This window comes from Helianthus annuus, chromosome 4 (genome assembly GCF_002127325.2).
Source record: "Helianthus annuus cultivar XRQ/B chromosome 4, HanXRQr2.0-SUNRISE, whole genome shotgun sequence".
In the NCBI taxonomy this organism is placed as follows: domain Eukaryota; kingdom Viridiplantae; phylum Streptophyta; class Magnoliopsida; order Asterales; family Asteraceae; genus Helianthus; species Helianthus annuus.
Genome location: NC_035436.2, coordinates 82,399,982 through 82,415,771, shown reverse-complemented (window position 1 = coordinate 82,415,771; position 15,790 = coordinate 82,399,982). Strand labels below are relative to the sequence as shown.

The window sequence follows — 15,790 nt, the reverse complement described above, 5'->3', positions numbered from 1 at the left end:
CTGGTGTCTGCGATTTGGGCTAAAAATGGTGAGTTGAAGGGGAATTACTTGGGTCGCGTAGCCCACACGTATGCAACGAGCTGACCTTAGTAGCGCTTTAATTCAAATAGGGTTTGCAAAGCCTTTTTGGTAGAAACGAGCATATAGAAGCTAAAGGCAATCACGCAAGCTAAGAGCACTCACATTCATAACACCATATTTTCACCCTAAATTACACTAAAAAACATTAAATTTTCTCTCTCCTTTTCAATTACATAATATTTTTTTATACTTTTATCATTACTTTTTCTCTCTCCTTTACCCACAACCACTTTCAAAATATATTAAAAAATTATAGGGGTGAACGGTGTCCCCCAAATATACAGATGAACAGTAGCGTTTTCTCTCTCCTTCACTAATAATAACCATTTTTTATACTTTTTGTATTATAAAAACTTCAATAATTTAATGGAATGGATGTGAATGCTTTAAAGGCTATTCTAACTTTTTGAGCTACTTTTCAAAAACAAAATTACCCATGTGCCTGCTGCTGTTTCTTTTCTCCACAGCCGCCAGTTCTCCACAGCGACTTCTTCACAACAACCGTATCCAGCTCCGGCGACTCCAGCTACAGCTCCGGCGACGCCAGTTCCGGCTCCTAGACATCGCTTTCACGTCCTCTGCTCCTTGATCCGCTAAGGTCAGATTGTTTGTTTGATTGATTTGATATTTTGATCTGTAGGGATTTTACATTGTTGATTTATTTTAATATTTTAATTTTAATTTATAGGGTTAAGAAAACACTTGCAGTTAAATTATTGGTAGTGTGTTTTATGCAATGCAGTTTTGAAAGATTGGGGATTTAGAGACTTTTTTTGGTTGAATTAAGTGCTAATTATATTAATTGAAATGAAATGGAAGTTACATGATTGGTTGAAAATCTGTGTGAGAAAATATAATTAGAAATTGTATCAGGTTTTTGAGTCCAATGATTACAAAAGTGATAACTTAAGTAAGAAGGGATATTTGAGGTGATTGTAGCGCACTGATAGGTGAAGATACACGAGAAGTGAATCAAGGCGGTTATGTGGTTGGTGGAGACATACCAAGGAGTAATAAGCACTGATCTATACGTTTTACACATAGTTTTGTTTTGGTTTTACTTTGCCATTCTATGTAAATGTAGTCACTTTAATCAAGTTGTATGGTCAGATTGTATGTTTTAGATTAGGAATAGGGAAAATCACGAAAATGGCCACTGCAACGCCGTTTTTTCAATTTTGGCCAATTGACACCCCTCGACGAGCCGTTTTGCTGAAACAACACAAGATTTCCTTTAAACGGCAAGCCAACCGTTGAGTGCCACGTGTCCGACAAAGCCTGTAACGGCTTGAGCTTGCTGCAGTCCACGCCACGTGTCCGACCAAGGTTGAAAGATCTTAGCCAAGCCGTTACAATCGGCTCATGTTGAAAGATCTTAGCCGAGTTCCTTCAACGAGCCAAGCCGTGTTCTTAGATTGTAGCCGAGCCGTTACCGTACACACATGGACCCCACTTCTGCCAGCCAAGCCGTTACAGCTGCCTCCGAGCCGTTTCGCCCCAATGTGTGTGCCGTCTCAACTGCTCCGAGCCGGTACAACTGCTCCGAGCCGTTTCAATATATGGTTCGAGCCGTTTCCACTACTCCGAGCCGTTTCAACTGGCTCCGAGCCGGTACAGCTGTCTAATGACGGTTCAACCTATACTTCGAGTCGGGTCAACGTGATGTTCGAGCCGTTTGACCGTCTGTTCCCACTATATATTTACCCACTTGTTTTTTTTTTTGTGGGGAAAATCACGAAAATGGCCACTGCAACACCGTATTTTCAATTTTGGCCAATGGACACCCCTCGACGACCCGTTTCAGCATGCTGAAACGACACAAGATTTCTTTTAAACGGCCAGCCAACCGTTGAGTGCCACGTGTCCGACAAAGCCTGTAACGGCTTGAGCTTGCTGCAGTCCACACCACGTGTCCGACCAAGGTTGAAAGATCTTAGCCAAGCCGTTACAATCGGCTCATGTGGAAAGATCTTAGCCGCCGAGTTCCTTCAACGAGCCAAGACGTGTTCTTAGGTTGTAGCCGAGCCGTTACCGTACACACATGGACCCCACTTCTGCCAGCCGAGCCGTTTCAATCCAATGTGTGTGCCGTCTCAACTGCTCCGAGCCGGTACAGCTGCCTCCAAGCCGGTACAGCTGCTCCGAGCCGTTTCAATATATGGTTCGAGCCGTTTCCACTGCTCCGAGTCGTTTCAATGCTTTACTTTATAGATTTATATTTGTCTGTTTTTTTCTGGGTGTTTGTGCAACAGATTTATCTAAAGTTATCAAAACATTTAGCTTGTGTAGAAGGTACTTACCAACTTAAAATTATGAAGATTCGTTTGGTTGTATACAGCGGCGGAAAGTGGGAAATCGTTAACGGAAAGTTGGAGTATGTTGCTGATGCTGATTCAAGTAGACGTGGTTTAGAAATTGAACCCAACCTTTCATACACTGCTTTTCTAAGTAAAGTGTCAAACATGTGTAGTTCTACAAACATTACGAAGTTATCGTATCGGTTGTCTTCCTTTAGTGATCCAGTCGATATAATAAACGATGAAGATCTTGCAATGTTTTATAATTTTGCTATGGAAAATATTTTTGAAATTTATAAATTATATGTTGTTGAAGGGTTTTGTGCTGGGTCATCTAGTTTTTCACCAACCCAAAAAACCTTGACCGATTAGCATGAGGAGACATATCCTCGTGCCGTCAGCTTCGTTAATGTTCTCGAACATAGTCATTATTCTCCCAAAATTAACAGTTGATCCAGGTTCAAAATATTTGTTCCTAAATGAGTTCGGATGGTCTATAGGTGACCAAGAAGTGTGCCCAAAACGTAGCCCCGTTATTAAACAAAACTGTTTAGGGGTGAATGTAAATAGCTGCCCTCGTAATCTATACGAAATACCAAGACGGGGAAACGGAGTCGGTATTTGTAGGTGTGCAACGCCATATAAAAGAAGGCTATCACATATGGTGCACCTATTGTCTAAATATGGACCGAAACACGTCTACCTAATAGCTGTTTCAATCGCCGGAGTCATCACGTCACGCAAAGATTTTAAAACCAACCACTTTTCTCGTACTTTAATGGTTATTTGCTATATAAGAAGAAAAAGAATAAAAATAGAATACGAATTCAAATAAAAATCTTATCTTTTATTCAATAATCCGCAAGCATTTTACCGGGCATGAAGGGGGGTCCATGAAAGCTTCTTCCATCTCTTGGTCGTTTGGCATGTTCCCGAAATCATTTGGCATGTTCTCGTGTCAGTTGAAGTCCATAGTGGGGGGGCCACAACTAATGTCGAAGAAGTGTGATTAGTGGTCCTAGACGGGTCAACGATCTTTCGGATCTTCAAAGTTTGGGTCTTCAAGTGCTTTGCTTTGCTCCAAAGTGGAGAAAAGTTTCAAAGTGGGTTCAAAGTGTTTGTCACATGGGAGGAAACGACTACTCGTTCTTGTTGACCCTACTTGAATGTCGTCTGACGGGGAACAATACTTTATTGGAACACGCACAGTCAAAGGGCTTGGCCATATGTTGGAAACGCCATAAAAAGCAACTGAAACGGCTTGGACAGTTTTCTGAAACGGCTCGAATAAGGACTGACGTGACAGCGGAACCATGCAGCGGAAACGGCTCGGCATTGCTGAAACGGCACAAGCATGAAACGGTAAAGGCTTGACTTTTTACTATGTTGGAGCACGTGCATTGAAACGGCTCGGGCAGTTTCTTGTAACGGCTCGGGCAGTAGCTTTATTGAAAGGTGTGTGATGAAACCTCTTAAAAAAATATTTTTTTCAAAAAAAATTTCATGTTAAATAAGATCGCAAAATATTTTCTTACAAGAGACGTCCCGAAGTGTCGAGGCCTTGACGACTCGTCTTTCTTTTCTACGCTTTAAATGTAACCGTTTTTTAGGAAGGTGCAAAAACTAATTCGAACATGGAAGAAAAAGAGGTCGTTGAAGAGGCCCTGCTCGACTACGCAATACTTCACGACGAGGACTTTGAACACCTTTCAGTGTTTGAAACTTTAAAAATTTATCTGTAATTCACGAAATGAATTTGTAATATTTAGGTTGTATCGTGCAACTTAATGTATGACTTTTAACCGTTTGTCTATATGAACCGTGAATTTAGTTTTTTAACTCTTTTTACACATTAAGTTTTATAAACATATTTTGGCCAAAACAGCCCACACGCTATATATAAACATGTTTGGACGGCCCAAACAGTTTAAAATTATAAAAGTGAACGACCCAAACACGCTATAATGTTTGGGCCAAAGAGCCCACAACGTTTTATAGAATGTTTTATTTTATAATATTTGGTCCAACACTGTGATTTAATAACTAATTAGTCACTTGTTTTGATCATATTCTTGTCATACTTGTATGTTATGTGTGCACAAATTTATCACGTTTGAAAACACGTTAAACAAGTTCAAACATTTGAAAACAGTGGAAAGATATCCTAATTTCAGTCCTCGAAACAATCCTTACCAAGTTTGTACGTTAATTCGGTGAATTACCCAAAGCTAGTTTAAAACAAATAATTATAAAATTTATTAATTAATATTTTAATTAATTAAAATAATTAATAAAGTTAAATAATAATAGTTAAATAATAAAAAGAATTAATTGATAAAATTAATTTTGTTAAGTTAATAAAGTTAACAAGGTTAGCTAACTTGGTTAATTAGTTATTAATAATCAAATTAACTAAGTTAGTTAAATATCCTATATAAAGACTAACTAGGTTAATAAAATTCAGTTAGATCAGTTAGTAAACTTCTGAAACTTTAGGGGCCTAAACTGAAAATTTTACAAAAACGGATAAAAAGGGGGGTTCTTCTTTAAAGAACCAGCCCCTTCATGGATCGAACTCGCGCCCTTCGTATGAAACCGTAACGTCTTAACCAGTTTATCCTCCTAATAGATCCTCCTAATAGGAGCTGATAGAATTCTTACCTTAATTAATCTTATACACTCGTTGGAAGTTCAAAAACGGATAAAAAGGGGGGTTCTTCTTTAAAGAACCGGCCCCTTCATGGATCGAACCCGCGCCCTTCGTATGAAACCATAACGTCTTAACCAGTTTATCCTTCTAATAGGAGCTGATAGAATTCTTACCTTAATTAATCTTATACACTCGTTGGAAGTTCAAAAACGGATAAAAAGGGGGGTTCTTCTTTAAAGAACCGGCCCCTTAATGGATCGAACCCGTGTTGACCTCCGTTCTTTCCTTCCTTCCTCACTAATTGACAGCCAACCCGACATTGCCATATCTCGACCAATCAGTCTATGTTTTATAATATTTGACTCCGTTAACAAACGAAGTGGTGAGTTTTATACAGGACCGAAGGGTGGGTTTCGAATTTGGAAACGAAATTCGAATATTATAAAACATAAATTTAAGCCCAAATTTTTTAAACGAGACAAAATTTTATAAGAGCCAAAATTTTATAAGATATTTTTTATAGGAGCCAAAATTTTTTAACGAAACAATTTTTTTTTTATATTAATAACGTAAACATTAAACATAAACATAAAAAAAGTAAACAAAACATAATAAAAAAAAATCTAAAAACCAAATCCTAATTGCCTCCCACTCCGAGACATGCTTGAATTCATGTCCCTCGTCATGACGGTTGTTGATCAGCGCCACCTCCTTCTGATCGTCCTCAACAAGGTCCGACATTTCTCTCTCCACCTTCTTGAAATAGCGGTCAAACCTCTCACATTCCAACCGCACCACCCGAAACCTGGACGATAAGGCGTCGACGATCCGGTTATGGTCCGGATCACGAAGCTGGGCAAAAATCTGTTGAACCCGAAGCCAAAGCCCACCCTGTCCGCGTGGTGGAGGATTGGTCATTGCCTCCTCCCATGCTTCGCACAAAGCGATGTCTTCAACGTCTGTCCAAGAAGTTGTCATGTGAGTCGTTGACGGAGCCGGATAAGAATTCTGTTGAAAACGGTGAAGATTTTTGAATGGGGACGGCGTGGTGAAATGGAGTGGTGAGGGTGTTTATATAGTGGGTAAACTTGGAACGGCAACAGGTAGCTGTTACGTGGGAACTTGGAACGGCAACGGGTGTTTATGTATTTATTTATTTTTCCGTTAACTTGTTAAGTGAACTGCCCAACCATATAAAAAGCCCAAAACAGAATTAAAATTATTAAAAGTGAACGACCCAAACACATAAACAGCCCAAACAAATTTAAAATTATTTAAAATGAACAGCCCAAACACATAAACAGCCCAATTATATATCCTATGAAAAACAAGTAACTATTATTATTATTTAATACAAGTTATATAAAAGATATAACATGTAAAAATACAAACATAACTTCGTCAAACCGCTGAAACGGCTAGTAAAGTGATTCAATTTCATCCACAGAATTTCTCATAACCGCTGAAACGGCTAGTAGAGAAAAAAGCTCGGTCTCCAAGCAAGCAGTCTTCAGATAACAACATAACTTCGCCAAACAGCTGCTTAGGACTCGGAACCTCCCCGAGAGCAAATTGAAAGTTTGGAGTGAATCAAATCTCTTCTTCTGGAATTCGAGTCAAAACACTTGTAGCAATGATAAAGATGTGTCTTTTGCTCGAAAGTTCCATCCACACTCACTGGGTAAGTAGAGGTGGAATTTCTGAAGAGAAAGACACTCCAATATGAGAAACAATATCAAAAGCTAATTTGATAACTAAAGCCCAGGAACACGTCTTTTACACTATCAGATACGTGAGATTTCATAAATATTTCTTGCCTTTGATACACGAAAACATCTATGACAATCAAATGAAGAAAGCCGTTTCCTCCCATGTGACAAACACTTTGAACCCACTTTGAAACTTTTCTCCACTTTGGAGCAAAGCAAAGCACTTGAAGACCCAAACTTTGAAGATCCGAAAGATCGTTGACCCGTCTGGGACCACTAATCACACTTCTTCGACATTAGTTGTGCCCCCCCCCCCCACTATGGACTTCAACCGACACGAGAACATGCCAAATGATTTCGGGAACATGCCAAACGACCAAGAGATGGAAGAAGCTTTCATGGACCCCCCCTCATGCCCGGTAAAATGCTTGCGGATTATTGAATAAAAGATAAGATTTTTATTTGAATTCGTGTTCTATTTTTATTTTTTTCTTCTTATATAGCAAATAACCATTAAAGTACGAGAAAAGTGGTTGGTTTTAAAATCTTTGCGTGACGTGATGACTCCGGCGATTGAAACAGCTATTAGGCAGACGTGTTTCGGTCCATATTTAGACAATAGGTGCACCATATGTGATAGCCTTCTTTTATATGGCGTTGCACAACTACAAATACCGACTCCGTTTCCCCGTCTTGGTACTATTTCGTATAGATTACGAGGGCAGCTATTTACATTCACCCCTAAACAGTTTTGTTTAATAACGGGGCTACGTTTTGGGCACACTTCTTGGTCACCTATAGATCATCCGAACTCATTTAGGAACAGATATTTTGAACCTGGATCAACTGTTAATTTTGGGAGAATAATGACTATGTTCGAGAACATTAACGAAGCTGACGGCACGAGGATATGTCTCCTCATGCTAATCGGTCAAGGTTTTTTGGGTTGGTGAAAAACTAGATGACCCAGCACAAAACCCTTCAACAACATATAATTTATAAATTTCAAAAATATTTTCCATAGCAAAATTATAAAATATTGCAAGATCTTCATCGTTTATTATATCGATTGGATCACTAAAGGAAGACAACCGATACGATAACTTCGTAATGTTTGTAGAACTACACATGTTTGACACTTTACTTAGAAGAGCAGTGTATGAAAGGTCGGCTTCAATTTCCAAACCACGTCTACTTGAATCAGCATCAGCAACATACTCCAACTTTCCGTTAACGATTTCCCACTTTCCGCCGCTGTATACAACCAAACGAATCTTCATAATTTTAAGTTGGTAAGTACCTTCTACAAAAGCTAAATGTTTTGATAACTTTAGATAAATCTGTTGCACAAACACACAGAAAAAAACAGACAAATATAAATCTATAAAGTAAAGCATTGAAACGGCTCAGAGCAGTGGAAACGGCTCGAACCATATATTGAAACGGCTCGGAGCAGCTGTACCGGCTCGGAGGCAGCTGTACCGGCTCGGAGCAGTTGAGACGGCACACACATTGGATTGAAACGGCTCGGCTGGCAGAAGTGGGGTCCATGTGTGTACGGTAACGGCTCGGCGACAACCTAAGAACACGGCTTGGCTCGTTGAAGGAACTTGGCTAAGATCTTTCAACATGAGCCGATTGTAACGGCTTGGCTAAGATCTTTCAACCTTGGTCGGACACGTGGCGTGGACTGCAGCAAGCTCAAGCCGTTACAGGCTTTGTCGGACACGTGGCACTCAACGGTTGGCTGGCCGTTTAAAAGAAATCTTGTGCCGTTTCAGCATGCTGAAACGGCTCGTCGAGGGGTGCCCATTGGCTAAAACTGAAAAAACGGCGTTGCAGTGGCCATTTTCGTGATTTTCTCTTAGGAATATTGATCTTGTATTTGTAGGTTTTTTTTTCTTAAATTAAACATTTTATTAGGAAGGGAAGAGAAACAAAAAAGCTAAGCCAAACACTTTTTAAAAAACAACTTATTGACTTATAAAAGAATGTCCCTTTTAGTCATTTTACATGAATAATCTAAGCTAAACACTTTTTAAAAAACAACCTATTGACTTATAAAAGAATGTCCCTTTTAGTCATTTTACATGAATAATCTAAGCTAAACACTTTTTAAAAAACAACCTATTGACTTATTGGCTTTTCCCACCCCATAAGCTAATCCAAACACTTTTCTAAAAACTCTTTTTCAAAAAGTCATAAGTCAGTAAGTTCTTTTTGAGTTAAATAAGCTTAGCCAAACAAGCCCTCAATATCGAAATAGAAATCGAAGTTTTGTTTTGATTAGCAGTTTGGGTCAGTCAAAATCGTCAATAGAAGTTGTTTTGTTGTGCTTTGCAATCATAATTATCAACGGAAGCTTTTTTGTTCGAAGGTATACTGTTATGGTTTTCTGTTTTATAACCTTTTCTGTGTGTTTTCCGATTATTTTGTTTGACAATAATCACTTTTCTGTTTGATAATCTAGGCCTGTTGCATGTTATCAAAAGCGCACGCTTTTGGCGCCTAGGCGAATTTTTTGAGCGACGCGCATTCATTGCGCTCCTGATTCCTAGGTAATTTTAGCGCACAATTAATACTAAATTCCTGATTAACATTTTTTTAATTTGTAAATTCCTGATGTTCTGGAGTATTTATAGGGAGATTTCCAGCCGATTGTATCTCTAATAATCCAGATCTCAGTTCGAATTCTTTAAATCCACATTAGTATATTTCTGATTTAATTCTACATGTTCCTTGATAAATAGGGATATTATTTTTATACTTTGTAAACTCCTCATATTTTGCAGTGTAGTTCTGATTTTGCATACACAATGTAGTGTTTTTGTTTCCTATCTAATTCTGCATATAAAGTTTTTCTTATCGAACTTAGTATTTCTCAATTAATTAATTTATAGATATAACTATGTTGACCTTTAGTTCTCTGTTTTACCAACTTATAAAGTTTTTTTTATTGATTGAAATCTGAATTTTGTTGTCACACATCCGATTTGGTACTTTATGTTGAAGATTATGGTATTCGAATATTTTGGTATTTGAAGAAGGTGTTATTTTCCATTACATAATGTATTTTAAATTTTTATATGTTAGTGCGCTTTTTATCTCGGGCCCACGCTTTTTTTGCGCCTTTCGCCTAGGCCTTGGGCGGAGCCTAAGCGCCTTGAGTGCGCCTAGCGCCTTTAATAACTATGGCCTGTTGACAATCTGTTTTGACTGCTGATTTCGTAGAGAAGTAGTTAAGACTTAAAAGGTACACTATTATGTTTTTTTCTCATCCAAAAATCTAGCTAAAGTAATTTGCAGTTGTACATATGTTACTATCCACAAATGTTTAATGCTCATTTTGAGTTTGTATAGATTCTAGTTGAAACCCAAATGCATATGCTATTCGGAGGTAACATTGTCTTTTTCTTTTGACGTATGAACCAAATTCTAATATATTATAACTTATTTTGATGCTCGAGTTATGATATTTAAGTAACTGGCTAAGGTTTGTTTCTTGGAAAAATTACAAGTTTTGTTTTTTATCTTTATACCACTTTTCAGGCGGTGTCCTTTTTAACAAATGTTGATAGGCGGTGTCCTTTACTAGGTATTTTGTTGCAAGTTTAGTCCTTTACACCCAACCCAGTTAAAAAAACCCTGTTAATTGTTGACAGGCGGTGTCCTTTACTAGGTATTTTGTTGCAAGTTTAGTCCTTTACACCCAACAATTAACAGGATTTTTTAACTGGGTTAGGTGTAAAGGACTAAATTGCAACAAAATACCTAGTAAAGGACACCGCCTGTCAACATTCGTTTAAAAGGACACCGCATGAAAAGTGGTATAAAGATAAAGGACAAAACTTGTAATTTTTCCTTGTTTCTTTTTTAGCCGCATTTGGGTGACAAATAACAAAATCGTGGTTTTGTTTTCTGGGAAAAAAGTAAATATTTTAGGACTTTACGTTCCAAACCAGTATGCAGGTTTTTTTTAATATGCTCTTTCCCAAATTATGAGTTTTTTATGCACTATTGTCATGAGTCTTTTTTTTTTTTCTGGTCTTATACCTTTGCTTAAGTTTACTTTCTAAAAAGATGTTTTAATTTGTTATTTGTTATAGGCAGTGAATTAACATTTCCAGGAACACAAATGTTCTCTAGTGTATCAACATGCTTATGATATCAATGCATTAACCACCAGGTACTTCAAATTTATGTTCTCATAATGTTGCAAGGTTTCGGGTCAACTATTTTACCACTTTATAATCAATCATAAATCCAAGCCCTTGAATGCTTCAAACAACCATAATATTATTTATTAAATCATAAGCAAAATAATAATCTTTTAACAAAAGGGCCCAGTTTTTAGACTTTGCTTTAGGGCACCAAAAAGGTTGAGCCGACCCTGGACTGCCCTTTCATAATTCATTGCAAGTTATAAAAATACTGCATAAAAAGAAAACCCAAAATCATAATTCATTGCAAGTTATAAAAAGAAAACCCGAAAGAAAGTTACCGGAGTCATATTTGGACTATCTAATCGGTTTTTTTAATTTCTCCACCTCTATAAATCATAGTTGTTAATAGCGGCTATAGCGACCACTATAGCGCGCTATGTAGCCATGCGACCAAGTGTCGCTATATGGGTCTTAGCGATCAATAGCGAACTTAGCGACAGTTAGGGTTTTTCTTTATTTGCATGTTAATATCAATTAGATATAGCTATAAAATAGCTGGATTTATAGGTTTTTGTTAAATATACATGTAAAATAGCATATATACAAGGGTATTTTGATGTAATATACATATAAATATTTTCAAAATTCTTTTTCTAGTGTAATCGCTATTTATAAAATAGCCGTCGCTATTTGTCGCTATTCGCTACGTAGCCTATAGGTAACTGGTTGCTATTTGCTATCAACATATCAACAACTATGCTATAAATAGTACCCACTACAAAAGGAAGGGAGGTGCCGCCCCTCTTAAGAAACAAAAAATGGCTTATTTTTAGGCGAACTGTAGCTGGGCCAACCATTATGAAAGGAGAAATGGGTAAATTGGTCAGGCCCAAAGCCCGTGTCGGAAGCGTGACGAAGGGTTGGATTTAACAAAGGGGGATTAGGGCTTGTAAATTGAATTGAATGTAAACCATGGTAGATCACTCCTTCACATGTTTCTCAAACAATGCATTGTATCATTGACTGTCGGTCGATGCAATCTGTATGTAGGAAACTCTATTCATGTATGGAGAATCTATAACTTGTACTTTTTGTGCTTTAAGAGATTGTACCTTAGAAGATTTCATGTTGTTATGAATTTACAGGCAAGAAAGTGTAAACTTTTCTTCCGATAGTACAAATATTTAGTAAGGGGGAGACTATTTTAGTCAGCCCAAAAAGGGCCTTTTTGTCCTATATGCACACCCTGCAGTGTCGAGCTGTGGCCAAAGCGCAACGTTTTGGTCCGGTCAACCAGATAAAGACTGACGGGTGTCTGATGGGTCTGTTGACCGGATCAAAAACGCCGAGCTTAGGCCGCGTTTTGGTCCTGTCAACCAGACACGACTGACGGGTGTCTGACGGGTCTGTTGACCGGACCAAAACGTCGAGCTTTGGTCGCGTTTTGGTCCTGTCAACCAGACACCCCAGTCAGTCTTTTGTCTGGTTGACAGGACCAAAATGCGGCCTAAGCTCGGCGTTTTTGATCCGGTCAACAGACCCATCAGACACCCGTCAGTCTTTTGTCTGGTTAACCGGACCAAAACGCCGCGCTTTGGCCACAGCTCGACACTGCAGGGTGTGCATATAGGACAAAAAAGCTCTTTTTGGTGTGCATATAGGCATTTGGGTGTGCCAATAGGTACACCCTTTAGTGATACTGAATCATTTACCTCATAAGTTGATTTTAAGCATATTTGTGTTTACCAATAAAAGAGTTGGATTTCTGACTACAAACCAATCTTAATTTCACTATTGCTAACTTGAGTTTATTAGGTTTCTTTGCTCCCTTATTTGGATCGAAAACAAGCACATAATGTTGGGTGTGAATCGGTTTCCGAGATCGCATTTATTCAGGTGGATGGCGTTGCGCCACTCTTCCAGCAAGCTTTTTGTTGGAGGTATCTTATCCCTTTTCTCTCTTTATGTGTTTAACTGTAGTCTTGGTTTTAAAAAGCACGTCTGAGGCGCGATGCGGCAAGTTATGCACATATGGGTCTGAATTGGAGTCTGTAAGAGGCTGGTTTGTGAAAACAAGCATACGGGCAGAAGACGTTATGAATGGCCGCTTACTTGATAAGAAGAAATTCGAGTCCGGTTGTACATAGAGCAATGCCTCATGTACGCGAAGCTCTTATCTATTGCCTCACGCCTCATCTTTTGGGACCTAAACGTCTCAGAGTGCCCCGCGCTTTCAAAACCAAGTTTGTAGTAGTGAAACATGTCTTAATATATGTTTTTTATGAAGCATGACAAATCTGAAAAAAGAGTTTGGGTCCTTGGGATTATTAGATATATTGCAGAACATCATGCTTGTTGTCATTTCTTATTTTTTGTAATGTAATAATATATGTATGGGCACAGGCCTTTCCTATGATACAAATGAACCTGTGTTGAAAGAGGTTTTTGGGCAGCATGGAGAAATTATTGAAGGTATGTTACATCTCTAACGTGTTAAACACTTCAAAAAAAAAAAAGGAAAAATTACAAGTTTTGTCCTTTATCTTTATACCACTTTTTCAGGCGGTGTCCTTTTTAACGAATGTTGACAGGCGGTGTCCTTTACTAGGTATTTTGTTGCAAGTTTAGTCCTTTACACCCAACCCAGTTAAAAAAACCTTGTTAATTGTTGGGTGTAAAGGACTAAACTTGCAACAAAATACCTACGTAAAGGACCAAACTTGCAACAAAATACCTAGTAAAGGACACCGCCTGTCAACATTCATTAAAAAGGACACCGCCTGAAAAGTGGTATAAAGATAAAGGACAAAACTTGTAATTTTTCCAAAAAAAAAAAAAAAACTAAGAAGGGAGCGGGTCAAACGTGTTTTAAGTTTCCAATAGTGTATATCATATACAGATAACCTTTGTTAAAAAATAGAACTTCTATTAAAAAGTATTTTTATTTTCATCATCATACCTCACATACTGATTGTTTGACAAAATTGCAAATTGTTTCCGGCACCCAACCCGCTCATTTTGCTGACTTTACTTGTCTTAATAGATTAGTAGTTAATCCTAATTCCAAACAAAAGTCATCATCTTTGCAGCAAAAGTTATATGTGATCACAAGAGTGGCAAATCAAAAGGATATGGATTTGTGCATTTCATTTCTAAAGATTCTGCCAGCAAAGCCTTAGCAGAAATGGATGGTCAGGTACATGCTCGATACATTTTCTTGCTAATGTTGATAACTGAACAATTCGTTATAATGATTTAGTTATGGTGTTACGTCTTCTTATCAGGTACTCGACGGTAGAAATATCCGCATCCAGTATGCAAACAAGAAAGAAGGATCCTGCAATTTGTATTTAGAGGTCAGGCCTATTTCTTTGTACACCTCAAACTTTACTTGAGTAGTATCCCATTATTATATACTTTGAAGTATATAATTTCCAAATAGAAATGTAATTAACTTAATAATTATTTGCTTGAATCTAACAAACAATAGCAACAAACTCTTACGATATAAAAAACAAACAGAAAATCGTTTCACTAGAAAAGTCATTGGCATATTAGAATAAATTTTAATAAAAAAAAAATACATTGTGGGATGTGCTTAGAGATGTTCTAGGTTCGGTTTTGATGAAATTATAGGCTGGACCGTAGCTATGGTTTTAGGAAACGGCAAACCGAACTGGCCAGTTTTACCACTTTGGCGGTTAACCGGTTTGGTTTGGTTTTTTTTTTTTTTTTTTTTTTTTTTTTTTTTTTTTTGCGGTTTGAACCGATTTTCAAGTTATTTTCAAAATAATTAGTAATTAGTTTGTGTTAAAAACTTTAAAATTAATATTTTTCACTTTATTTCAAAACCAATAACACATCGGGTATTGCTATATGATTATAAATGAAGTTTTACTTTTCAGTAACACAGAGGGTGTTAAAAACTGGCTTACATCTAACATAAAAAATTTATAATAAAATTAAGGTTGGCTGATTTGAGCCAGGTTATCTATTGTAATAAAGTTATAAAGTCTAATTTAATTATGATATATGTGGTGTCTGCTTTATGCTAATGCGTATGTGTGTGATGTGTGCCTCTTCGTGAAGAGAGAATTGTCTCGGCAAATAACTAAAGGGAAGGATGAAGGTGATAAAGCTAGCCAAGACCTTAATGTATATCACAAAGTGTCTTTTGATCATGTGTAATGATGCATCATTGTATACTTTGTGTAATTCATGTGAAACCAACTCTTAAATAAAGCTTAATCAAGTACATTTTGCAAATTTCTAACATATATATCTTTGGATAGTATAATAAAGCCTATAAAACACTGGATAATACTAGACTATCACAGCTGGTCGTCTCGTGTTTTGGCGGTTCAATCTCTATCTTTCACTCGTCGAATAGCTGATCTCACAAAGATATCCTGCAAAACGTACAACACCGGTGACTCGCCACAAGGAAGAAAAGATGGCGGTTCTCCTTCTGACCACCTTCGGCGTGAGAATAAGTAATGGTTTTGAGGATAAGTGTGTGTTTAGAGTAAGAGAGTGAGAATTGTTAGGATCTGAGTTTGGATTGATTGTGATTTGTGTTTGAAATTAAATGAACAAATGAAAGAGTAGTGCAGCGGAAATTATATGGAAACAAACTTTTCACAATCAAACAGAAGACATGCTTTCAATCATACTTTTTCAACAATGAATCAAATGATTAAATTTATTTCTAAACTTTGATTACAATGCAAGTATGATATGCAAACTCCCCCTCAGCCCGAGCTCAGTGTTTGTTCGTTCAGAAGAAGGATGGTGAAAGAGCTAAACAGAACAGTACAGAGTACTGTTCCCTTTATAGGCACTTGCAAACCACTGAGCATCAAAGCTGACGTCACCATGAAAGTGACATCT

The 15,790-nt window shown here is 37.5% G+C and overlaps 1 protein-coding gene across 10 annotated transcripts; it reads left to right on the top strand.

Annotated features, from left to right (window-relative positions):
- Nucleotides 1-501: 501 nt before the first annotated feature.
- On the top strand, nucleotides 502-15,177 carry LOC110936431 (glycine-rich RNA-binding protein 4, mitochondrial). 10 transcript variants are annotated; one of them, XM_022178815.2, is made up of 9 exons: nucleotides 502-679; nucleotides 9,208-9,295; nucleotides 9,831-9,990; nucleotides 10,844-10,923; nucleotides 12,716-12,840; nucleotides 13,304-13,372; nucleotides 13,975-14,096; nucleotides 14,185-14,256; nucleotides 14,990-15,177. In XM_022178815.2, the coding sequence occupies exons 5-9, from the start codon at nucleotides 12,756-12,758 to the stop codon at nucleotides 15,086-15,088; spliced, it is 447 nt and encodes a 148-aa protein (XP_022034507.1). In that variant the 5' UTR covers nucleotides 502-679; nucleotides 9,208-9,295; nucleotides 9,831-9,990; nucleotides 10,844-10,923; nucleotides 12,716-12,755; the 3' UTR covers nucleotides 15,089-15,177. The 10 variants fall into 10 exon arrangements, with proteins under 10 accessions (XP_022034507.1, XP_035844971.1, XP_022034506.1 ...); XM_035989078.1 differs by lacking the exon at nucleotides 9,831-9,990 and adding an exon at nucleotides 9,031-9,114 and having other exon boundaries at nucleotides 10,848-10,923; XM_022178814.2 differs by lacking the exon at nucleotides 9,831-9,990 and adding an exon at nucleotides 9,031-9,114.
- The last annotated feature ends 613 nt before the right edge of the window (nucleotides 15,178-15,790 follow it).